This window comes from Symphalangus syndactylus, chromosome 6 (genome assembly GCF_028878055.3).
Source record: "Symphalangus syndactylus isolate Jambi chromosome 6, NHGRI_mSymSyn1-v2.1_pri, whole genome shotgun sequence".
In the NCBI taxonomy this organism is placed as follows: domain Eukaryota; kingdom Metazoa; phylum Chordata; class Mammalia; order Primates; family Hylobatidae; genus Symphalangus; species Symphalangus syndactylus.
The window spans coordinates 54,168,600-54,193,702 of NC_072428.2; the positions used below are offsets into that span (position 1 = coordinate 54,168,600).

The 25,103-nt window shown below is 50.9% G+C and overlaps 1 protein-coding gene across 3 annotated transcripts; it reads left to right on the forward strand.

Moving 5' to 3' along the window:
- The first annotated feature begins 2,672 nt into the window (after positions 1–2,672).
- Positions 2,673–18,993, forward strand: PLEKHB1 (pleckstrin homology domain containing B1). Of its 3 annotated transcripts, none has more exons than XM_055282912.2 (8): positions 2,673–2,718; positions 5,107–5,182; positions 6,698–6,850; positions 7,945–8,047; positions 9,128–9,167; positions 11,944–12,048; positions 16,951–17,050; positions 17,651–18,993. In XM_055282912.2, exons 1-8 carry the CDS (start codon positions 2,701–2,703, stop codon positions 17,785–17,787), a joined length of 732 nt encoding a protein of 243 aa, XP_055138887.1. In that variant the 5' UTR covers positions 2,673–2,700; the 3' UTR covers positions 17,788–18,993. The 3 variants fall into 3 exon arrangements, with proteins under 3 accessions (XP_055138887.1, XP_055138889.1, XP_055138888.1); XM_055282913.2 differs by lacking the exon at positions 2,673–2,718 and adding an exon at positions 3,685–3,828; XM_055282914.2 differs by lacking the exon at positions 11,944–12,048.
- The last annotated feature ends 6,110 nt before the right edge of the window (positions 18,994–25,103 follow it).

The following is a 25,103-nucleotide window of genomic DNA, read 5'->3' on the forward strand; positions in this document are numbered from 1 at the left end:
TGGGACTACAGGCGCCTGCCACCTCGCCAGGCTAATTTTTTGTATTTTTAGTAGAGACGGGGTTTCACCGTGTTAGCCAGGATGGTGTCGATCTCCTGACCTTGTGATCCGCCCGCCTCGGCCTCCCAAAGTGCTGGGATTACAGGCGTGAGCCACTGCGCCCGGCCAATGTTTGCATTTTTAGTAGAGACAGGGTTTCACCATGTTGGCCTGGCTGGTCTTGAACTCCTGACCTCAGGTGATCCGCCACCCTTGGCCTCCCAAAGTGCTGGAATTGCAGGCGTGAACTACCGTGTCTGGCCTAGGGTTTCTTTTTAGGGTGATAAAAATGTTCTGAAGGCCAGGCGCGGTGGCTCACACCTGTAATCCCAGCACTTTGGGAGGCTGAGGCGGGCAGATCACAAGCTCAAGAGATCGAGACCATCCTGGCCAACATGGTGAAACTCCATCTCTAAAAATACAAAAATTATCTGGGTGTGGTGGTGCACACTTGTAGTCCTAGCTACTCAGGAGGCTGAGGCAGGAGAATCACTTGAACCTGGGAGGCAGAGGTTGCAGTGAGCCCAGATCACACCACTGCACTCCAGCCTGGCGTCAGGGCAAGACTCTGTCTAAAAAAAAAAAAAAACCCACTGAATTTTTTTACTTTAAAAGGGTGAATTTTATGGTAGGTGAATTATATCTCACTAAAATTATCATTTTAAAATGTTTTCTTTTTTTTGAGACGGAGTTTAGCTCTTGTTGCCCAGGCTGGAGTGCAGTGGTGTGATCTCGGCTCACCGCAACCTCCACCTCCCAGGTTCAAGCGATTCTCCTGCCTCAGCCTCTCTAGTAGCTGGGATTACAGGCATGTGCCACCACACCCAGCTAATTTTGTATTTTTAGTAGAGATGGGGTTTTTCCATGTTGGTCAGGCTGGTCTTGAACTCCCAACCTCAGGTGATCCGCCCACCTTGGCCTCCCAAGGTGCTGGGATTACAGGCATGAGCCACAGCGCCCAGCCATTTAAAATGTTTTCATAAGCACTTTTGCTTTTGCTCAAATTGCATCTTGATATAAATTTCAAGTTTTTTTAAATAAAGATAATACAAATTATTCTCATTATATTATACTCTCCAGAAAATGTGAGTAGTAAATTTGAATTTGATGAGCCAGTCCACTATTTCCTAAACAATGTATTATCTGTGGGCTGTTCATTCACCAGGGACACTTGAAATGGCAAAATCTTTTCCTCTCTGCCAATGGTTCTGTGCACCATAGCCACAGAGAAATGTAAAAGTTACTTGTTGGCTTATTAGTCTCAATAAGTTTTAGTTGATTAAACAAACAAAGTCTCTCACAGCCAGGACTGCTGCGGCTGGAATTCCTGACATACTGTCATACCTCTCACTGGTCATCTCCCATCTACACTCTCCTCCCATCTACACAGCTCTGGAGATTAAAAACAATCCGACCATGTTTTCATGTATCATGGCTTCAGAGGTCTATGAACTCCCGGGAATTATATGCAGATTTTTTCCTGAGGAGAGTCTACACTTCCTTATTGGCTTCTCAAAGAGGGTCACTGACCAGCTTTTAGAGACATGGGCCAAGTCTGGCTACGTTTAGATTCGGTAGTGGTGTCTGTGGTTTTAGTTTGCCACGTCCTTTCCCCTTTTTCTTGTCATAGTGCCCGCTCTTTGGGAGGTGGGGGAGAGTATTCCCCTGAAGTCTCCACTGCTGCTGCAGAACCTTCCTTTTTCATCTGGTTGCTAAATCCAGAGAATGAAATCTAGGAGATGATTGCACCATCCCCGCCCCCCAACATGAAGGATGCCCCACTGCCCATCGGGAAGGGGAGCAGGGAGAGCTGGAGAGAGGCTGGGTCAGGGCAGGACCCAGGCGCAGATCCTCTGAGGCCAGCTGCAGCCCTACTTGCCTGCCTTCCGCTTTTCCCTCCCTTCTTTTCTCCTTCTCTCTTTCCTTCCTTCCATATCTCTTTCCTTCTCTCTTTCCCCCTCCCACTGCTTCCTTTCTTCCTTCCACCGTGGAGGTGGAAAATTTAGCTAGGAGAAGCTGGGGCTGGGACGTTCCAGGAACCAGACAGAGAGTGAGTTAAAGGCACAGAGATGAAAACGCGGTTTAGGAGAGCTAGTTCTTGGGTCGACTAAGAGGGGATGAACTCAATGGTTAATAGGATTGGCCATGGCGAATCCCTCAGCAGGGCACGCACCGCACAAAGGGCCGAAGCGCGAGGGTAGCTCGAGGTCAGGATTACAGAGACTCAGGAGCAAGAGAGGAAGGCTTAAAGAGCCGGACTGCGCAGCCAGGACTGGGGTGACGGGCGCTGTCCTGCCAGGCCAAAGAATGAAGATGTAGCCCCGCCCCCAACCCAGGGAGGAGGACCAGCCCCGTTCCTGTCCTCCCTCGCAACCTCGCCCCCATTCCATCCGGGAACCTCGGCGATGCTGAGCCAAGACCACTTCTGAATCAGGGATGACTTGTCCAGTGAACCTAGGGTCAGAGCCATCAGTTGAAAAGGCTGGGAAGAGCCTGGAGAAAGAGGGCGACCTTCCTTGGGATCTGTGCCCTCCCTCCTTGCCTCCCCCTCCAACCTCCCACTTGGTAGCACCTTCCTGATCCCCTTATCTCTAAGGCGCTCAGGGAAATGCCCCGCTGCGGGAGCCTTCTGGGAAATGCTGCCCTGGCCGCCCAGGAACCATGAGCCCTGCAGCCCCGGTAAGGAAGAGTTCTCTGGGACAGGAGGAAGGGCCGAGGGCAGGGTGGGCACCCTTGCCACATAGGGGACGGGACAGAAGTCTTTTAGGCCCTGACAGCCTCTGGTCTCTGAATGACATCCTGTGGCTGCTGGTAGGTGAGGGTTTGCGGGGCTGAGCTATCAAAGGAAATGATCACAGTCCGAGGTGATAGATACAGAAAGTATTCCTTCTCCAGGTGGGCCCCCTCCAATCCATACTGTGCCCTAGAGGGGCCTTTCCGACCCCGTAATCACACACCTCACTCCTCATCTTGAAACTCCCACCCCCAGCTCCAGTCACTGCGTCGTAACATCCAAGCTCTCCGCCTGTCGTGCAAGTCCTCTGTGGTATTTCTTTGCAAACCCTGCAGCTCTTATCGCCTGCCACTCCCCATGCCCTCCCCACCCCTGCGCTTTATGTTCTAGACACACGGAAATGCTGGGCACTCTTCAACATCCTGACAGTATTCATAGGGGACCTTTCGGGTTGCCCTAGGAAACTGCCCCTCATCCTCCAAGGCCCATTTCAGCCTCCTCTGGGAAGCCTTTCTGAACCCCTTGGGAAAAGTCAGGCTCATCTTTTCCATTGTTAAATCACACCCTGTGCTCCACTTGTGTGTTTCCATGTAATCTCCCTCACTAGACTGGAAGCTGGGAATGGAAAGGGGAAGCATCAAAAAAAACCCTGCAAAACTAGGAGCCTGGCTTCTCCTTGCAGCTTTACTTTTTCTTTTTTTCTAGGAACTGAGTTCACTGATTCTTAAGAAAAAGTATTTCATGATAAATGAGTGAACAAATGTCTTAATAGAAAAGTAAAATTGCAGGCGGGGCTGCTTCTGCCCAGCTCTAGAGGGGTAGACTACAAGTCCCAGCACGCCTCGGGTCAGCATCTCTTCACGTCACTCCCCCTCCCTGGGGTGGGCAGGTCCGGAGGGCGGGGCCCGGGGGCATCTGGGCTCTCAGGCGCTGCCGGAGGAGAGAAATGCCCCAGGCTTTCCAGGGCACACAAAGCGCAGGCGCAGCGGGTTGGGTGGCAGCAGCATCGAGTAGCGGCCGCTTTGGCAGCAACATCGGCAACAGGTGTAGACAAGGTGGGTGCATCAAGGGGAGGGGCTGGAAAAGGAGTCTGCACCTGGCCTTCTTGTTTGATCTGTGTCAAGACCGTGGAGAGGGGAGGGAGCGGCAAGAGGAACAGACAAGCCTGGGCCTTCCAGCCCAGGTGTGCCAGCCCTTGTTACGCAGCAACAGGTGTGAGCAGGTGGGGGAGGGGCGGAGGCACCCGCTGGTAAGTGAGTCGCTCTCAGGAACAGAGGGCACCTACCTGGATTCCAGCGCAAGCTACATCACACACATGGATGAGTCATTTGCCGACCCTCAGTTTGTCCATCTGTAAAACAAGAGTAAAGATTCCCTTCCTAACAGGGTTAGAGTGGGGACAAGGTGAGGGAGTAGTATATGTGGTGACGTCCAAACTCAGCTGTACATTGGAATCATCTGAGGATCTTTGAAGAGTACCAGGGCTTGCCTCCTGCCCTCAGACATTCTGATTTAATTGTTATGGAGTGTGGCCTGGTATCGGAAGTTCTCAAAGCTCCTGCTGACATAACGGTTTGAAGCCAGGATTGTTGGGTGTGAGTCTGGGTTCCACTGCTTACTAATCAAGTGGCCCCGTGCAACTGACTGGACCTTTCCGGCCCCCGTTTCCCCATCTCTGAAATAGGAATAATAAGGACTGCAGGGTGGCTTAAATGAGATAATGGATGAAAGCACTGAGAGGGGGTACCCGGACAGAGTGCTCAGTCCATCACAGCTGCTGTTGAACTGCTCTGTTAAGCACTTTGTAAACAGCTCTAGTGGGGTCCAAACGGGAGGGAGCCTTTCCCTCATCCATTGCCGTGATTCTAATATTCTGCACTTCCACATTACAGAATCCCAAGGTTTCTAATACTTTTAAGAGTCTCATGCTCCACCGACTGAGCTAGCCAGGCATATTCTAATGTTTCAAGAGCTCCTCCCTCCAGCCTCTGCCTGCCTCGCAGACACACTTCTACAGATCTAGAAACTGAGAACAGGACAGAGGGCCAGGGAGGAGGGATGTGGCCAAAGTTACGAAGCTGAGGCTGGAATCCAGGCTCCTGGTCCCCACCCCCACCCCACACCAACGGCTGCCCTGCTGACCCCACAGTGACAGTGCTCCCATTCTCTTCCTGAGCAGAGAATGGGGAGGAGGCCGAGGCTGCCTGGCCCTTGTTTGTTTACTAACCCTCCCTCAAACGTTTCCTGGGTGGCTCCCCGGGGACAGCAGGGCTGGGGGCTTCTCTCCAGGGAGCTGCTGCTGAGGCCTGTGTCTCCCGTGGCTCCTCTGACAGGTCCCGCCTGACTCAGCCCTGGAAAGTCCTTTTGAAGAAATGGCCCTGGTGAGGGGCGGCTGGTTATGGAGACAGAGTGAGTGATCCTGGGCCCCTGGTCCTGAGGCAGGGTGAGGGAAGTGACTTACGGGGCTTGCCATGGGGAACCCTTTTCCCAAGAAGCCGGGACCTTTTCATCCTTCCCTTGTTTGTCCACGCTCTTCCCTCTGCCTGGAGGTCCTTGCCATTCCTGACTACATGGTTTAAACTTCTATTTGTTCATCACGACCCATCTCAGATGGGCCCCTCTCTGAGGAGCCTTCTCTGGCTTTTCCTTTGGCCCCCACCCCTGCCCCTGCAGTAGCATCAAGCTGGATTAGAGGCTCCCTCCTCGGTTTTCACGGCGCCTTACAGTGATCTCCTTAGAAGAGAACTGTCCATCTGTGGGTCTCCCTACTCCCTGACCCCACACTGGCCCCAGTCTTCGAGATCCTCAAGGACAGGGGCTGGGTTTGACTCTCTGTGTGTCCACAGTCCCCTAACCCCAGTGGGGCTGGGTTTGACCCTCTGTGTGTCCACAGTCCCCCAACCCCAGGCTGGACACAGAACGAGGCACAGAACAAAGTGAAAAATGCCTTTGTGCTTTGGAATCCACAAAGCCCTAAGAAGCTCTCTTATGTCTTTGCCCTTTCCTGTTAAGATTTCCAGTTGCAAAATGTCAGAAGCTCAGTCTCCGGCTTCTAGACCCACCTCTGACCAGAGTCATAACCTGAGCAAGAACTATCCTGGGGACCCCTGGGACAAGCAGCCCCATGCCCCATACCCCTGTCCATTCTTAGTTCATTTAGTTCAGCAAACACTGAGCCAGGTCTCCCTGGGTGCCAGGACCTGTGTGGGGAGCCACAGCCCCCAGAGTGGTACAGGAGGCAGATGCTACACAAATAACCATCACACAAGTCAGAGACGAGAGATAAGAGGCCGGGCACAGTGGCTCATGCCTGTAATCCCAACACTTTGGGAGGCTGAGTTGGGAGGATCGCTTGAGCCCAGGAGTTTGATACCAGCCTAGACAATATGGTGAGACCCACTGTCTCCGAGAATACCTACCTGACTAATTAAAAATTAGCCAGGCGCAGTGGTGCGTGCCTGATGTTCCAGCTATTTGGGAGGCTGAGATGGGAGGATCACTTGAGCCCAGGAGGTTGAAGCTGCAGTGAGCCATGCCTGTGCCCCTGCACTCCAGCCTGAGTGACAGAGCAAGACCCTGTCTCAAAAGAGAGAGAGAGAAGATGGAGGCTCAAGGTAGGGAGAAGTCTTTGCCCTTGAAGAGACCTGGGGCTTGGCCTTAGAAGCTTCCAAGTAATGGGCCCAGTCACTCATTTCCCTGTTCAGCACGTGTATCGAGCTTCTGCTATGCATCAGACCCAATGGGAGGCAGGAGGTGACCAAGACAGAAAGAGGTCTTGCCCTCATTTCAGGGGGCAGATAGATAAGAAAAAGGTGGTTGTAACACTAGGGACTGAGGCTGAGGGGACTTGGGAGTCTGTCTGGGGCTTCTATTCCCAGCAGGCTCTGGGATCAGCCTGCCTAGTGCATCTGGAATATCGTACAGGCTCCATACTCCGCCGCTGGAAGCGGAACTGGTTTGCCCTGTGGCTGGACGGGACCCTGGGATACTACCGTGATGAGACAGCGCAGGACGAGGAGGACCGTGTGCTCATCCACTTCAATGTCCGTGACATAAAGATCGGCCAAGAGTGCCATGGTGAGCAGAACCCTCTTCCTCTGTGGCACCATGACTGTGGGCAGAGCCTCCCACTCTCTCTGAGAACACTTGCCGTTGGAAGTCTCTTTGCAGCTTTCAGATGCATTTCACAGACATTGCTTCTGAGCCTCTGTCAACTCCAATTCAGTTTGGTGTGAGTTAAGAAATAGGTCCTTGGCTGTGTATGGTGGCGCATGCCTGTAATTTCAGCACTTTGGGTGGCTGAAGCGGGAGGATCACTTGAGGTCAGGAGTTCTAGATCAGCCCGGGCGACATAGCAAGACCCTGTTTCTAAAAAAAAAAATAAATTGGTGAGATGCGGTCGCATATGGCTACTGGGGAGGCCGAGGAAGGAGAATTGCTTGAGCCCAGGAATTCAAGGCTGCAGTAAGCTATGATCCCAGTACTTTGAGAGGCCGAGGCATGTAGATTACTTGAGTCTAGAGTTCAAGACCAGCCTGGGCAACATGGCAAAACCCTGTCTCTACCAAAACAAAAACAAACAAAAATTAGCCGGGTGTGATAGTGTGTGCCTGTAGTCCAGCTACTTAAGAGGCTCAGGTGGGAGGATTGCTTGAGCCTAGGAGGCAGAGGTTGCAGTGAGTGTTCATGGCACTGCACTACAGCCTGGGGGACAGAGCTAGACCCTGTCTCAAAAAAAAAAAAAAAAAAAGAAAAAGAAAAAGAAATCAGTCCTTTAGTGCCTTTCTCCTCTGTGCTGTCGCAGAGGTGAGCCAGGCACAGTTCCTGCCCTCCAGGTGCTCGGTACTGGATGAAGATGAAATGAAATTAGGAGGCCCAGAGAAGCGAAGTGGCCCAGAGTCACAGCAAATCTCCACATTCCTCCACCAAGGCCCAGGCCACGGTTCTAACAGGGTAACTGGGAGGTGTGCTGAGGGAAGCCTCAGCATGGAAAGGTTGGAAAGGTTGGAAGTGTAGAGTAGAATCCCTCAGAGAGTCTATGGGATCAGAGAAGTTTGGCAGTGGCCAGTAAACAGAGCCCAAAGAAGTCAATTCCTATTCCTGTTCCTCATTTACTGGGGGGACCTGGGGCTTGTGCCTGTGGAAACCCATATATGTGTGTCTGCTTCCAGATGTGCAGCCCCCAGAGGGCCGGAGCCGAGATGGCCTGCTGACTGTGAATCTACGGGAAGGCGGCCGCCTACACCTCTGTGCGGAGACCAGGGATGATGCCCTGTGAGTCACTCCCAGGAGAGGATGGGTGGAATCTCAGGGAAAGTTACCATGTGCCCCCTTCTCATTGGGCCTTCTGGTTCTCTGACCATAGGAAGAGGGCACTAAGGCTAGTCAGCAAGGGTGTCTCATTGGAGGTGGGTGGAGTGGATTTGAAGGGCTCATGGTGACTGGCATGGCACACAGTGAACTCCTCATGTGGTCTACGATGAACTCAGGATTGCCGAGGGGGAGGTGTGCACACCTGCCTCAGGTATCTGGTTCCTGGTCTTTAGCAGCCTCTGAGGTGAGCCCTCACCTGAGGGTGATGCAAAGCAGCAGAGCAGCCTAGTGGCACCCTTGCTCCCTTCTTAGAAGATGCCCTGGTGGGGGACTCTGATCTGAGGGGTAGCCCTGGACCTGCCTACAAAGGCAGTCAGCTGCGTCCCAGGCAGGGGCACCCCAATGTCAGATGCATATCCACACGGCCAGCCTGGGTGTGTCCTCAGGCGCCATCTGCTTGCTCACATTCCATCCCTTCCTACCCTCTGGCTGAGGGGTGCATGGCCTTTGCACTGGAGGAGAGTGAAAGAGATGGGTGTGTGGGAGTGGGGGAAGCTGAGCTCCAGGCAGACAGCACAGAGCCGCCTTGTCCAACCCAGCCAGGTGCCATGGCAACCAACAAAGGCCCCATTGTCCTGTGTCTGCTGGGCCTTCCTGAGGCTCTGGGGTCAGAGCTTTGGGGAACTGTTTTGTTTGTAGATTTGGGATGTGGAGGGGGGCTGCGGCTAGAGCACCCACCCAAGAGTGTCAGAATCTGACATCCCTGAGAGACCACCCAAGCCCAACCATCCACTGTATAGATGAGGAAACTGGAACTTCTAGAGGGGACGAGAAGAATGAATCAGCCTAACTTAGTGCTCCATCCATGTGACTGGGACAGGGGAGGGGTCACTTTTGTCTTCCTGAGGGAGACAAGAGATCTGTCCTTTCATGAGAGACTTGGGTTTGAGGCTGGGTTGGAGAGGAAAGTCTAAAATGTGAGGGCCCAATTCACCTACCTCCAAACTCCCTCCTCATGGTCTGGTGGGATTTGCTTTGCAGAGCATGGAAGACAGCGCTGCTGGAGGCGAACTCCACCCCGGTGAGTCCCCCGTTCTCTCCCCCTCTCCCTACCACCTCCATGTGCCATGGAATCATGAGTGACTCAGACTCGGTCTCCACCTGCCAGAAGTTCTCAGTCTTATGTGGATAGGTTTGTGCAAACTCTGATGCCTGAGTCCCAAGTGGGAAAGGATAAGGGAGAGCCAACTGGTGCTCAGAGGAGAGAGAGAAGTCTCCATGGAGATTTGCTGGAGGGAGTGGCACGTGAGCTGGAGAAAAGGAACTGTCTTTTATCGAGCAACTATTATGTGCCAGGTGTGGTGCAGGTATCATTCCAGCTGCTCCTCACAACAGTCCTGTGAAGTTGGGGTTATTGTTCTCTGTGCAGATGATAAGACTGAAACTCATTCATCCACACAACAAATATTTACTGAGCTGCTAGTATGGGCCAGGTGCTGTGCCAAGTGCCAGGATCAGAGGTGAATCAAGGAGATATGGGCTCTGTCCGCCTGGACTCAGCCTAGTGAGAAGGCAGACATGGAACAACTAATTAATTATTCCATTTCAATAGTAATAACGGCTCTGACAGAGATTTGCAGTGTCTGGCCCTTTCATCCAGGTGGTAGTTCAGGCAAGGCTTAAACCGAGAACTGAAGGATAAATAGAAATTGACTGGGTGAAAGGTGTGGGGATGGGGTAAAGGAAACGGCATTCCAGGCAGAGGGATCAGCATGTGCAAAGGCTCTGAGAGAGTTAAGACATTGACAAGTTGAGGAACAGAAGGACAGCTGGGGTGGCTGGTGCTTAGGGAGTGAGTGGGTAAGGAAGGAAGGAGGGTTGGCACGACCAGGCCTTGTGGGCTGTATGAAGGATGTTGGTTTCTGCTAAGAGCACCAGGGAGCCATGACAAGTTTTTGAACAGAGGGATGGCATGATCAGATCAGGTTCAATTTATATTTTAAAAAAGATAATTGTTGTAACGTTGGGGCATGTAAAAAAAAAAAGGGTAGTCTGTCAGTTTATGAAATTTTGTTACAGAAAAAAGGAAAAAAAAAGATAGTCTGGCTGGTAGGTAGGGAATGGATTGTAGAGGGTAACTGCAGACACCCAGAGGCCACTTAGGAGGCTGAGACAGTGTCCGGGCAACAGACTGGAGATCTGGACTAAGGCCTTGCTGGCCAAGACAGGCTGATGAGTACAGGACATATTTAGGAGATGGAGTCAACAGAGCTTGTGACTGATGGAAGTGGCGGTTTGAAGAGCCACCCAAAGCCCAGCTTGGCCTTCACTCCCATCTGCCTGACCCCAGAATCTGTGCTTGCTCTTTCTCTGTGTGGCACAATGGAGCCCCCTCTCACCTACAGAGAAAGTCCGTTGGGAAGTAGCAGGGGAGACCTGGATGCATTTAGAAACCTCCTCAGGCATCCACGTGCTGAGTGCCAGGCATCATGCTAAGCCCCTGGCATCAGTGACGTCATTTCATCTTCCAACAACCCTGACAGGGCAGCTGGGTGGGGGTTGGTATTATTAGTCCCATTTTACAGATAAGGAAGCCGAGGTTCAGAGAGAGGAGTTGACTTTTCCAAAGCTTATACTCTTAAGTCAGTGGAAAAGCCTATCATGGAACCTAGGTCAGTGAGATTTTGAGAGGAGGCATTATCTGCAGAAGTAACTGGATGAGCAGAGACAGAGAAGTGATGTGTGTACGTGTGTGTGTGCACAAGTGCGTGTGCACATACGCATGCGTCTAAGGGCCCAGAGTCTGCCTGGCTGGAGAGCAATTCATGAGATGAATGAAACAGGAGAGATGACCTCTGAGGTCATCGGGGCCAGCTCATGATGGGCCTCAAAGTCCAGTTGGAAGAAATGGATTTTCCCTGAGGCCTGTAGGGAGCAATAAAGGGCATTCAGCAGGGAGGGCTGTGGTCAGATTTTGGGGGGCAGACTCAGGCTTCCAAGTGGTGAGTGAATTGGAGAAAGCTGGGAGTAAGGAGGCTGCAGCAGTAGTCTGCAGGGTGGAGGGACCCAGGTCAGGATACCCCGGCTCTGAGCTCCGAAGCCTCTTTATGTGGGGCGAATCAGTTCCATCAAAGAGAGGCTGAGGGAAGGAGGCAAGAGCGACTGTCTGCACTCTGTGACTCTATGAAGCGGCCTCGTCCTTCTCTGCCTGTCCATCTCCTGTGGCTCTGCTGACCCTTCTCTCTGCCCCGGCCTCTATTCTACCTCCCACTACTCCACATATACACGTCCCTCTGGGCCCGGGCTTACTAGAGTCGGGGTGTGTTTGTGCCTGTGTCTGCCTGTCTCTGTGTGTTCACCTCTGTGTTTATGGGCTTCTCTCTGTAGCCTGTGTGGGAGTGACCTGCCCTTTGTTCTCCGACATGCTGGAGTTCATACCTCACTCCAGGTGGAGGCTCCAGGAGCCCCTAACACCAGCTTTACTGGGAACACAGGGCCTGGGAGCACAGCTAGGGACGAGGCTGGGGTGAAGTGGACCAGGTGGGCTAGAGGACAGATGGAAGTCGCCGTGTCCTCCCTGGAGACTGGGAGTCCCAGCAGGATGAAATAGGGAGGGTAGGCTAATTCTGGAAAGAGACTACTTGTCCTTCTTTTCTGCGTAACTTTCGCAGTCATCAGCCTTCTCTGAGCCTCCCCGGTTACCATGAGCTGAGGAGAAAGAGGATGCTCCCTGCCACAGCCCAGCTGGCGGAGGGCTCTGGTAGGGTCTGGAAAGAGCTCTGAGTCTCTTTAGGTATAGAGGGCCTCTGACACCCCCTCCCTCCCTCCCCCTTCTTGGGTTTCTGTGGCTTGAGCAGGCCCCAGCTGGAGCCACCGTCCCTCCCAGGAGCCGCCGGGTTTGCTCCAAGGTCAGGTGTGTGACCCGCTCGTGGAGCCCCTGTAAGGTTGAGAGGCGGATCTGGGTAAGTGCTGGCTCGGCCCTCCCTGCCTCCATACTGGCCACCAGGATGAGCCTCCAAAACCAGGCCCAGTCCATCCCTTCCCTGTGACAAACATTCCATGGGTCCCTATCACCCACAGGACACAAACCAACTGCTCTGCTGTACCGTCTGTCCCCAGCCACACCAGACCTTTTCCCTCTGCCAGCCTTCGCACATGCTATTCCCTCTACTGACAAGACCTCAGTTTCCTCATTCACCCGACAAACTGATGCTCATCCTGTACGGCCCACCTCAAAGGCTGCCTGCCACCTACTCAGTGGGGACTTCCTAGACCACTAGCCATCGTCATTCCCTCCCTCAGCCTAGCGGCACTAAGGCTTAGTGCTTTCTTCATTCTGCCTGGTTTCAGAGCTGGTTTATTCCTGTCTGTGTAGTCTTCCGTGAGGCCTAGAACTTCCTCCAAGGCAAGAACCAGGCCTGATTGCGCTGCCTCTATGGAGCTTGGCACAAGGCTAGGTAAATGGCACATGCTCAATTAGTGCTCAATGATGGGGAGTCTATGCTGACCCTTCTTACACAGTGGGGCTCAGGGAATGTTCACTGAGTGAGCAAAGGAAGGAAGGAAGGAGTGAAAAACTTCTTTTATAGCAATACTACTACATAGTCTAATTTAGTCTAGGTCTGTCTCCCCTCACCCTGAATGTTTCTTGAAGGCAGGATCTGGCCTGAATCTTTTCTCTGTCCCCAGCGCTCAGCACAGGGCCTGGCATGGGGTGGGTGGCAGGAGGGGGCTTGAGTGAGAGTACCTGTGATCTTATAGTCAACTCTGAGCTCGTCTTACACAGTGGTGCTCAGTGTGGCTATGTATCAGGATTGCTTAGGAACTTACAAGCACTGATAACAAGTATTCATATTCTACCTCTGGATGTTTTAATCTGGCATGGGGCCTAGGCCTAGGAAACCTGTAGTTTAAACCTGTCTCCTGGCCAGGCCTGGTGGCTGACACCTATAATCCCAGAACTTTGGGAGGCTGAGGCGGGCGGATCGCAAGTTCAGGAGTTTGAGACCAGCCTAGCCAACATGGTGAAACCCCATCTCTACTAAAAGTACAAAAATTAGCAAGATATATGGTGGGCACCTGTAATCCCAGATACTCAGGAGGCTGAGGCAGGAGAATAGCTTGAACTCAGGAGGTAGAGGTGGTTGCAGTGAACCAAGATCACCCCACTGCATTCCAGCCTGGGCAACAGAGCAAGACTCCATCTCAAAAAAAAAAAAAAAATTGTCTCCTGATGACTCTGATGTGCAGAATCACTAAGCCTAGAAGTGCTTGGGCCATCAAGTTGCATAGATGTGGCACTGTTAGATCCTCAGTGGCTTGTAGACGTTACCTAACTTGATCAGAGTCACTCAACTCATCAATGGCAGGTCTGGGACTCCCAGCCCACCCTTCTGAGGTATTTTCCATGCCCAAACTAGGACACAAGTTTGTTTAAAGTGGGGATGTCAAAAACTAGGATTTAACAGACTGTAAACCTAATAACACAACAGCTCAGCTAAGGGGAGTCATTTGCATGTGACCTCCTGATTGGTCAACACTGGTTGTACCCACAAAGTAGCTGGGCCTCTGGAGAGGGAGAGGCAGGTTCAAACCCTCAGGTTCTGCCCATAGGTCTCTGGGCTGTCCCTACTTGTTGCCAGGTGACTTATAGGAGTTTACTTTTGGGCCTCCCAGATGTGGAGAGTAAAAACAGGTGCCCTAGAGGGACATGGAGTGCTCCACCTTCTCCAGGGCCTCCCAAGGCCACTGGCTCACTGTATAGCAGCAGGGCAAGGTGGAGGCTCTGGACCTCAACTTCCCCACCAATAAAATTGGACCTGAGAGCTTAGATCCCTCCAACCCCTTTTGGGCCCGGAGCCCAGATCCTGGCACTGCCTACCAGAAATCCCTATTGGACCACTGATGGGGAGGGAGCACCGTAGAGTTCACTGACCTACAACATTGCTTGTCTGAGCCTCTTGCATTGTCTTGGGACTATTTGTTTTCCCTGACTTGAAACTGAACTCAGAGTTGGGCAACCTTAGTTCCAGTCTATTTGATTCACTGGAATGAATTTAATAAACATTTATTGGGTACCTGCCATGTTCCAGTCAGATCTGATTAGACCCAGTCTCTGCCCTCACAGGCTTCTCCAAGTCTGATGGGAGAGACACAGGGACACAACGTGAAGACAGCATGATCGGTGCTGTGATGCAGGGACATCCAAGGGCTGTGAGTGTCCACATGGGACCCCAACAGAACCTGAGGTTCAGGGAGACTGATGCTTGAGTTGAATCTGAAAGACAGGTTGAATGAGGTGAGAAGCGCATCCCTAGCAAAGGAAAATGGCATGGAGACTTGAAATCACAAGGTGTGCTTGGCGACCTTCCCCTTACCACCAAACTTCTTGAAAAAGATGTCATGACATGGGGATTGCATCCTTCACTTCTCAGCCTTTCTTCAACCCTCCATAGCTTGGCTTTTCCTGTTCAGCAACTCCTCTGAAAAGTTTTTTCAAGGTCACTCACAACTTCCAAATTGCTAAAACCAGTGGCTTATTATCTTGGAATTGGCCAAAAGAATAGACAGAAGAACATATTTAGAAGATAAAATCACGAGACCTGGTGGCTGATGTGTGGAAAGCGGATGTGTGAAGACAAGGGCAACACCTGCTTTCTTTCCTTTCTTTCCTTCTTTCCTTCTTTCTTTCTTTCTTTTTCTCTCTCTCTTTCTTTCTTTCTCTTTGTTTTTGTTTTTTTTTTCTCCCTCTGTTGCCCAGGCTGGAGTGCAGTGGTGCAAACACTGCTCACTGCAGCCTCTATCTCCTGGGCTCAAGCGATCCTTCTGCCTCAGTTTCCCAAATAGCTGGGTCCACGGGCATGCATCACCACACTCAGCTAATTTTTTAATTTTTTGTAGAGACAGGTTCTTGCCATGTTGCCCAGACTGGTCTTGAACTCCTGCATTCAAGCAATCCTCCTGCCTCAGCCTCCTAAAGTGCTGGGATTACAGGCATGAGCCGCTGTGCCTAGCCTTTCTTCATTTGAGTGCATGGTGAGGCATGTACTGAGAGAAGCATTTATGGGGCTGGGTATTTTGGGAGGCCAAGGCGGGCAGATCACCTGAGGTCAGGAGTTCAAGACCAGCCTGGCCAACATGGTGAAACCCTGTCTCTACTAAAAATACAAAAAAATTAGCCAGGCATGGTGGCAGGAACCTGTAATCTCAGTTACCTGGGAGGCTGAGGCAGGAGAATCGCTTGAACCCAGGAGGCGGAGGTTGCAGTGAGCTGATACCGTGCCATTGCACTCCAGCCTGGACAACAAGAATGAAACTCTGTCTCAAAAAAAAAAATGATTTATTGGAAGAGCAACAGTTTTAGCAGATGGAGAAATGTTGCAATCATCTTGAGATGAGTAGAGTTTGAGACACCTGGACTTCTAAGGGGAGCTGGACTGTTCAGGTGTGAATCCCAGTTAGAGAGAGATACAAGGTGGAAGGGGGCTAGGAGGAAAGATCCAGAAAAGAAGGGGATCCTGACCCCTCTCCAGGTCTGCACCCCCATGGGTAAAATTAGGGGTTTGGAGTTTCCATTTAATTCAGCACATAGTTCTTGGTTCCTGGTATGCACTTGGCCCTGCTGGTGACACAAACAAATCAGAGTCCTTGTCTGTAAGCAGCTCACATTTGGGCTGCAAGAAAGGCCAGGAGAAAGGATAGCAACAAGAGGCACAAGCAAGATCCACAGAATTCAGGGAAAAAAAAAAAATCATTCTTCCTGAGACCAAGAGAGCTTCCTGGAGTCGAGTGGGTGACCGTTGAGCTAGGCTTTGAAGGGTTGGCAGAAATCCAATGGGAGAGAGGGGAGGGCAGGGAATGCATTCCAGAGAGAACACTGACCATTCTCTGAGCCTCAGTCCCCCACCCTACGGTCATGTGGAGCTAATACCTGCCTTAAGGATTAGAAGTGGTGTAACACATGTGATCACTTCCTTCAGGACCTGGTACATAGTAGGTGCTCAATAATCGTTACAGCCTAGTGCAGCCTAACAATTTTGGGTCAATGATGGACAACATATACGATGGTGGTTCCATGAGATTATAATGGAGCTGAAAATTTCCTATCACATAGCGATGTTGTAGCCATGATAATGTCGTAGGGCAATGCATTATATTTTCTATGTTTATATATGATTAATTAGATAACAAATACTTACCATTGTGTTACAACTGCCTACAGTATTCAGGGCAGTAGCCTGCTGAACAGGTTTGTAGGCTGGGAGCAATAGGATATACTACATACTCTAGGTGTGTGCCATCTTGGTTTGTTTGTAAGTATACTCTATGACATTCACATAACTAAAATTGCCTAAGGACGCATTTCTCAGACTGTATCCCTGTTGTTTAAAAGATGCATAACTGTATTTTAGTTACTTCTCATCCCTATCCTTCCTTTCCCTTCCTTCCTCCCCAACCCCTGTTTATTTCCTGGGCCCGGGGCTTGGCCATGTTCCCCTCCTTGTGACTAGTAGAGCTGGGTCTTTCCAAGTGGCATCACTGTAGAGCTGCTAGCGAATATTAGACTATCTATGAGGAGAAGTTGGGAGCCATAGAGAATTTTTTGACCTAGGTGGGAGGCCAGAGTAGGAGAATGGGCGTCACTGGGAGCTGGATGTAGGGCGGAAGTTTTAGAGGACAAGGACCGTGGACCTTGTGGGGAGGGCAGGGCCTTTCTCCAAGAGCTTGCTAGTGGCTGGAGGCCCATTTCTAAACTTGGGGAGGCGGCTCCATGGATCCCAGAGAGGCCTGTGCTAGGCGTGGGGATAAGGGACCAAATCCGGGCCAGGGAGTTCCTGGGCACCTGACGTGGCTGGATTCCCCAGGTGCGCGTCTACAGCCCGTACCAAGACTACTATGAGGTGGTGCCCCCCAATGCACACGAGGCCACGTATGTCCGCAGCTACTACGGACCGCCCTACGCGGGTAAGTCTCCAGCGTGCCCCGGGGCTTGCCTCGATCCAGCGCCGATTCAGCGCCAGGCCCAGCCCACGGTCCGTTAGTCCGGACAAGACTGCATCCTTTCAGCGTGCACGGATTTTCCCAGGCAGAACTCTCCGCAAGCCCCTCTCCGTCCTGAGACTGGGAGAGCTCTGGGACCAGCGTTCGTCCCGAGCTGACCTCACCCTTCTAGGCTGGCTCCTCAGCCCTGCGAGTGGCAATACCCATTCCTGAGCCGGTAGCGGCCCCTGGTGGCTACTGCGGGAACGGCTGCCTCCTCCCCGCTCTGGGGCCTGGCGGTTGGGAACGCCCATCGTTAGGTGCCTCCTTGTTGTGCTTAGCGATCTCAGGGTTTCCTCGCTGCTCCGCCCTAGCCTGCCGTGGCGGACCTGTAGGTTCCGGGACATCCGTAGCCGATCCAAGGCCTGGAGTTCTTCCCGCGTCTAGATTTGTTCTTTGACTGGGGAGCAGGAGAGTGGGTTCGGCGCCTTACACTGGGTTGGGCTGGAGTGATGCAGGAAGGGTACGAAGATCACTCTACTCCCTCCTAAGTCGCTGATCCTCATGGGCTGTCTCCCTCTGCAGGCCCCGGCGTGACGCACGTGATAGTGCGGGAGGATCCCTGCTACAGTGCCGGCGCCCCTCTGGCCATGGGCATGCTTGCGGGAGCCGCCACTGGGGCGGCGCTCGGCTCGCTCATGTGGTCGCCCTGCTGGTTCTGAGCCCTGGGACTCGGAGCACTGACCCCTGCGCTTGGACTGCTAGACTCCTCTTCCTCCTGGATCCCATCCTCTACCATCCAAGCCCTGTCCCACTTTGGTCCTATCCTCTCCATTAGCTCCTTTCGGGTTTGGACCATTCCCCCCACTCCCCACCCTCACTCCCCACATGGGAAGAAGCTGTCATCCCAGATACAAATATCGCTTGAAGTCTTCACATCTACCGCCAGACACCCCCAAAATCTGTTATAGACATTTATGGATACGGTTCCTCTAAACACACCAGGGCACAGCAAATACTTCATTTGGCTTCGAGTTCCCCAGGCGCTGTAGACACGACATGAATCGGTCTCTCTGCTCTCTCCTCAGGGAGCTAGAGGCCTGGTGGGGAGAACAGGAGTCAACAAGGACTTGACAAAGCTGAAGAGTTATCAGTCCTTTGACAAGGACAGGTGGGGCAGAGAGCAAGACAGGTAGGCTGGAAGAACAGTTATTGGCAAGTGTGCAGAGCCGTGAACGTCATGGCATGTCCAAGAAATTAAATGGGAGTTCATCTGGGCTGGGGTGGAGGCCGGGATCAGACCGTGGTGGGCCTTCAGGCTAAGGAGCTTCCTAGGTGAAAGGGGAGATGTGAGCCTTCTCTGGAGGGAAGTTTCATGATTGCATCTATAATATATTGCCTGTTTTGTGAATACTGACACATGCCCATACCCAAAACATCCCTGAGTTAAGTCCCATCCTTCCCACAACCAGCTTCCTGGCTGGTACCCATGATAACAATTGAGCTGAACCTGGGGACCCCTGGTTGGGGAACAGGTGAGTTCTATTTGAGACTTCTAGCCCTAGAAAGCTGCCTCCGTCTGGAAATGCCTGTCATACCAGGAGCTCGGCCCTCTCTTTGTAGCTGTGACTGTCACCCTTTCAGGCTTTGTCTCATCCTTCATTCTGAATGAGATGGCAGTGTTCTCCTCTGGGGCCTGATCCACCTTTACACCAGCCCAGGAAGCCCCATCTGTGCCTGCCCTCAGGTGGTCCAGCAGTCTCCCCCTTTGGTCCCCTTCCAGTCTCTTCCCCCTTTCTATCCCAATCACCAATAGAAATGCTAACATCCCTGCCTGGTAGCCAGACTAGCCTACTAAGGCTCCCCTGTAAATGGGGGCTCCATTAGTTCTGCTGCAGAGACTAATAAAGATTTGGTTGGCTCTAGCAGTAACTGTGGCTTGCCTTGTTACCCCAGAAGGCCCTGTTTCCCTCTCCATGACCCAGCAGCTACTAGTAGTGCCTTCACTGGTCTAGTGAAAAGAGTGTGGATTCTGAGATCAGGTGGAACTGGTGACAGCATGTTAGCTGAGTCATTTGGGGCAAGTCACTTAACCTTTCTGGATTTTGTTTTCCCTCCACTTAAGGTAGCTGGTTGAAGTTGACCATTCCTGAGGGCTCAAGAGGAGGGACTGCCTTGGAGTGTCTGTTGTCTGAGCTGATGAATGATCCAAGCCAGGTCCTGCCTGCTTTCTGAGAATCCTGTTCATGTTGGGGTCTTTTCCAGTAGGTTCCCATCCTTCTAGAGTTGAATCAATGAATTGTTCTCATAGAAAACCAGGTAGCCAGGGAAGGAAACACCACCATCCTGCGTCAGGCCTCTTGGGGATGTCCGATAGAAACTCCCTGTTCAAACTGATTTAAGCCAAAGGGAAAAGGTTGAGCCACATAACGGAGAAGTCCAAGAGCTGTGTGATCCAGGGGCTCAAACAGTGTCACTTAGACTTTGCTTCATTTCCAGCTATACACCTGCAGGGCTGGCTCATTTGGAAGCTGCAGTGATGTTCAGAAGCTCCAAGCTAATGCCCTCCTGAGTTCAAGTCCAGCCAAGAGAATTTCTCTTCCTCTAACAGTATGACTGAAAGTCGTGGGCCTGGTGGACATCAGTCTAAATTGGGTCCTGTGGCCATCCCTGCATCAACCCCAGTGGTCTGGAAACGGATGGTCTAAAATAACAGGGCTTACAGCAGGGGTGGGATGGTGTCCCAGAGGAAATTCAGGGCACTGTTCCCAGAAGTAGGATGAATAGATGAAAGCTGGTTGGCAAAAATATCAGGTATCCACCTCAGCCACAGTTCCAGAGACACCAACTTAGAGGTGAGACATACATAAAAACAGCAATGATTGAATGAGGTTACAGTGGAACGTGGTGCAGTTGGAGCTCTGAAGAGGAGGCATGCAACTCTGCCAGGGGAACTAGGGAAAGCTTTGGGATGGGAAGTGGAAATTTAGTCTGAACCTTGAAAAATGAGTAGGAGTTTGCCAATCTGAAAAAGGTGGGAGAGCTTTCCACATAGAACAGGTGGAAGAAATGGTATGAGCAAAGGCGTTAGAGGCTTGAGAGCACCATGAAGTTCAGGAACCAGTCTCATGCTACAGCAGGTTGCATGGTGAGAGGTGGTGGATGAGGTCAAACTATAAGGAACCTCTTCGGCCAGGCTACTGAACACAGGGCATAGTCCAGTATGTGGCACCAGCTTAAGGACAAGCATGGATGCAAGAAGGAGCCTCTTGAGAAAACCAAGGTCTGTTAGCTTTCGTGCAGTCAGAGGTTACATACCGTGGGTGTCCTAAGGCCTGTACTGTGTTCAGGGGACCCAGCAGTGCATCAGACCCAGTCCATGCTTTGGAACCTCAGCCTTAATTTTTTCTTTTCTTTTGCTCCCCTCCCTTCCCCTCCCCACAGCCTTAATTTTTTCTGTTTTTGTCTTTCCTCCTCCCCTCCTCTCCCCTCCCTTCCCCTCCCTTCCCCTCCCCCTTCCCTTCCCTTCCTTCCTTTGCAGCAGTGAGAAGTGGGGATAGAGAACAGAGTTTGATCTGTAACTGACTATGAACAGTCAATTGAGATAACTCACTACCTTCAGCCCAGCCTCAGCCTTAATTTTCTCCCAGATGGACCCAGTTACCCTGTCAGTACTTTAGTGGCATCCCCATTACACCATCTCATTAGAGGGTGTCCTGCATGCTCCTGCAGGGACATCTCTGAGTTTGGCTCTGGAATGGCTCTTACTCTCCGGCACAGTCTCAGGACTTTTAGAGATCAACATGTAGGAAGAGCCCAAGCTATCTAGAGTCCTTTCCCAAGAATGTGGGTTAAACAAGGATCAGGGAGCTGGCTGGGCAGGGCATTTGAGATGAGACAGAGCTGGGGACATTGCCATTCATTGCCCAAAGCTTCCCCTGCTTTATCTCATAGGTCTTTGCAACAACCCCATGGGCCTGGCGTTACTATTCTTATTTTACCTACAAAGAAACAGATGCAGAGAAGGAAAGTAGATTGTCCAAGTCATGCATGCTGTGTCAGAATCTGGATTCGAATGCAAGTCACTTGACCTTGTCTACCACACCACACTGCTTCTGCACTATAAATCCTGTGTGGCTCATTACCTGGCAGGAAAATAATTCCCAGAGAGGAGGTCAACTGTATAACACAAACATCTCTTCTCTTTTCCTTTAGCAAATGCTTTCCTGAGAGGTTTTGTTGGCAGACAGGGCTGAGAGCTGGGTACTGGAAGATGAATGAGATTTGGGCCCTACATTCAAGGAGTTTGTGCATGTGCGTGCGTGTGTGTGTGTGTGTGTGTGTGTGTGTGTGTGTGTGTGTGTCTATCTGTCTATCCCAGACATGGGCACAGACTATGACAACATGGGCTGTGGGAACTGGTAGCCCTGAGGCTGTAGGGGCACAGAGAAAGCAGCCCTTAACCCAGGTATGGGTGGAAGTGTCTTAAGCTGGCTGTAAAGACAAATGCTCTTCCAACTATGGTCTTGTGGGAGTTGCTAACTTAGATGAAGAGGAAACAAGAACTAAAGCAGCACTCAGTGCCGAGAGTTCTCTGGGTGAGGCTGGATCTGCAGTGTGATGGGTGGAAACGGGGGTCGGCGAGGTCAAACCGTCAGGGGCCTTGGACGCCAGGGAAGGAGCTTGAACTATATACTAACTCCCAGGCCATGGAATGCCTCCAAAAAATTCGAAGCAAAAGAAGGACATGGCTGAACCTGGAAGTTCGATCTCACACACACAAAGACAGACATTCATTCTCATAGACAACACAGTCTCAACCCAGACAAAACCATCTCTGCAAACTGTCTGAGCAGCCCAGGTACTGCCTGGCCGCTCATAGCCAGCTCACTGGGGGTGCTCAACTCCACATCCATTCCTGAGACCACCTGCCTCCATCAGCCCCTACTAGAGGAGATTCTGTAGATAGCAAGGGTCTGTGGCACTCTGAGCATCCTGGCAGTGAGCACTTCTCCAAAATCAGGTATATGACTCAGTCTCAGAACTAGAGCCCTACATTCAGAATACCTGGCTGGATATGACCCTCGATGCCCTCTAAAATGGATTTGTCTCCCCTTTGCTCCACCTGAAGACCATTCTACTGCTTTCTGCCACCCATAAGGACTGGGAGTACTCTTACCCTTTCCCTTTCCTGCCCTTGTGGGATAGCTCAGTCTGTGAGACCTCCTTCCTCAGGAGTTGAGATCTGCCTCCTGAGAACTCCCAGGGTTGGGTCCCAGATTTACTTCTGACCTCAGATCACAGTGTTCCCCAACCTTAGAACTTCCCACAGAGGTTTGCAGACATCTTAAGTGGTCATCAGGATACTTCATTGTCAGAATCATGGTCCAATCAGTCTATCACCCTTAAACCTGAAGCACAGAACCTTGAGGTTGGACCCTTTCTAGGTTGGTCACGAGCCTTGGGGTGGAGAGAGGTAACAAGCTAAGGCCAGGATATGCTTAGGCAGGAACATGTGCTGAATATAGAAAGAGTTCCAACTGCAAAGCAGATGTCAGCCTCTGTCCTCTCAGATTGTCACCTTCTGGCTGGGCGTGGTGGCTCACGTCTGTAATCCTGGCACTTTGGGAGGCTGAGGCAGGTGGATCACTTGAGGTCAGGAGTTCAAGACCAGCTTGGCCAACCTGGTGAAACCCTGTCTCTACTAAAAACACAAAAATTAGCTGGGTGTGGTGGCAGGCACCTGTAATCCCAGCTACTGAGGAGGCTGAGGCAGGACAATCACTTGGATTCAGGAGGTGGAGGTTGCAGTGAGCTGAGATGGCGCCACTGCACTCCAGCCTGGGCAACAGAGTGAGACTCCTCCTCAAAAAAAAAAAAAAAAAATCACCTTCTTCTAGTATATCAGGGCAGGAAGGAGGCCTTCTCCACTGGCCAGCTGCTCTTCCCGACACCTTAGTCTGTCTGGACCCACTGGTTACCATTTGATTCTCTCAAACGGATGCCTGTTCTCTTTACCTGGACACCAATTATGGGATCAATGTGGGGTGGTTTTCCTTTACTGCCCGAGTTTCATTCTCCATGTCATCATCAGCCCCAACAAAGCACGTGCATCAGACTTCATAGAAGTGGTGGAGTAACAAAGGAAAAAGAAGGAAATGAAAAAATAAAACGAAATTACTCTTTATCCCCCCAGTAAGGGGACAGGTTTTTAGTTCACTTGCAGAAGTTCCTACTTTCTCACTTCAATCCCCTGTCCTCTGTTCTGGCTTTCTCCAAAAACCTCTCCACATTTGTGCTTTCCAGTCACCCCAATGAACAAAGCAATGAGTGCAAATAGATGTTCCTGATGCAGTTTGCTTCAAAATCTCTCCACTAGTAGGACTGCAACATGAATTTTTAATTCTTCCAGCTGTCCAGTAGACAATTTTTAAATTATTCACACACACATTAAGACAGACATTAATCCTCATAGACAAAACACTCTAATCTGGAGGTGGCCTATGGATGACATCTGGCCCACAAATTGTTTTGTCTGGTCAGCACATGGTTTTTAAAAAGTTTTGAATTAAAATGGGCAAAGATGAAAAAGACAGACGACACTAAGTACTGATATGGAGTCTCATACACTGCTGGAATAACTGTAAAGTTAAACTGGTACAATTGCTTTGGAAACTGGTAAGGCCAAGTATACGCATACATTATAACGAATCAATTCTACTCCTAGGGCGCACCCAACAGAAATGTGTACTTACCTTCACCAAAAAGTAGGTAGAAAAGTGTTTATAATAGCAATGGAAAAAACTAATTCTACAGGATAAATCTACTGGTAATATTCACAAAATGGAATAATAGTCAACAGAATTAACTATTCACAAGTACATGCAAAATTATGAATGTAATAAAAAATACACCAAAAAAGCAGAGAGGACAGGGAGTGGGGGTGGGACAATAGAATGATACTCTGGTAAATTTCCTTTCACAAAATACCTTATGTGAAGTAGTACAATATTAAGTATATGCTGATAAGTCAAAGATGCACATTGGAGTCCCTAGATCAACTGGAAGCCAGGTTTCTCAGTGATGAAGTAGAAATTTACAGATAAGCAAAGGGAGGAAGCTAGAATGATTCATGTGGTAATGGATTAGAGTTGGAGACATCAGTATGAACTCATGTCTAGCTTGATATAGAGACGGGATTATATACAGAAATATTTACAGATATGTGTATATACACGTCAGTACATACATATATTTCCTTCATCTGCCAGCTGAGAGAGCCTCAAAGAAATGAATACACCTAGGCTGGGCACAGTGGCTCACGCCTGTTATCCCAGCACTTTGGGAGGCCAGGTGGGTGGATCACCTGAGGTCAGGAGTTCAAGACCAGCCTGGCCAACATGGCGAAACCCCATCTCTACTAAAAATACAAAAATTAGCTGGGCATGGTGGCATGTGCCTGTAAATACCATCTACTGGGGAGGCTGAGGCACGAGAATAATTTGAACCTAAGAGGCAGAGGTTGCAGTGAGCCGTGATCGTGCCACTGCACTCCAACCTGGTTGACAGAGCAAGACTCTGTCTCAAAAAAAAAAAAAAAAAATAGCCAGGTGTGGTGGTGGCACGCACCTATAATCCTAGCTACTTGGGAGGCTGACGCAGGAGAATCACTTGAACCTGGGAGGAAGGGGCTACAGTGAGCCGAGATCGCACCATTGCACTCCATCCTGGGCAACAGAATGAGATTGTGTGTCAAAAAAAAAAAGAAAAGAAAGAAATGAACACACCTAGCCCCACATCTTTCGTGTTTGTTTTTTGAGACGGAATCTCGCTCTGTCGCCCAGGCTGGAGTGCAGTGGTGTGATACCAGCTCACTGCAACGTCCGCCTCCCAGGTTCAAGCAATTCTCCTGCCTCAGCCTCCTGAGTAGCTGGGACTACAGGCACACACCACCATGCCCAGCTAATTTTTGTATTTTTAGTAGCGACGGGGTTTCACCATGTTGGCCAGGATGGTCTTGATCTCTTGACCTCGTGTG

Coding starts and splice junctions, on each gene's coding strand:
- PLEKHB1 (XM_055282912.2), top strand. Junction 6,851..7,944: donor GATCGGCCAAGAGTGCCATG/GTGAGCAGAACC, acceptor GTCTGCTTCCAG/ATGTGCAGCCCCCAGAGGGC. Junction 17,051..17,650: donor CTACGGACCGCCCTACGCGG/GTAAGTCTCCAG, acceptor CTCCCTCTGCAG/GCCCCGGCGTGACGCACGTG.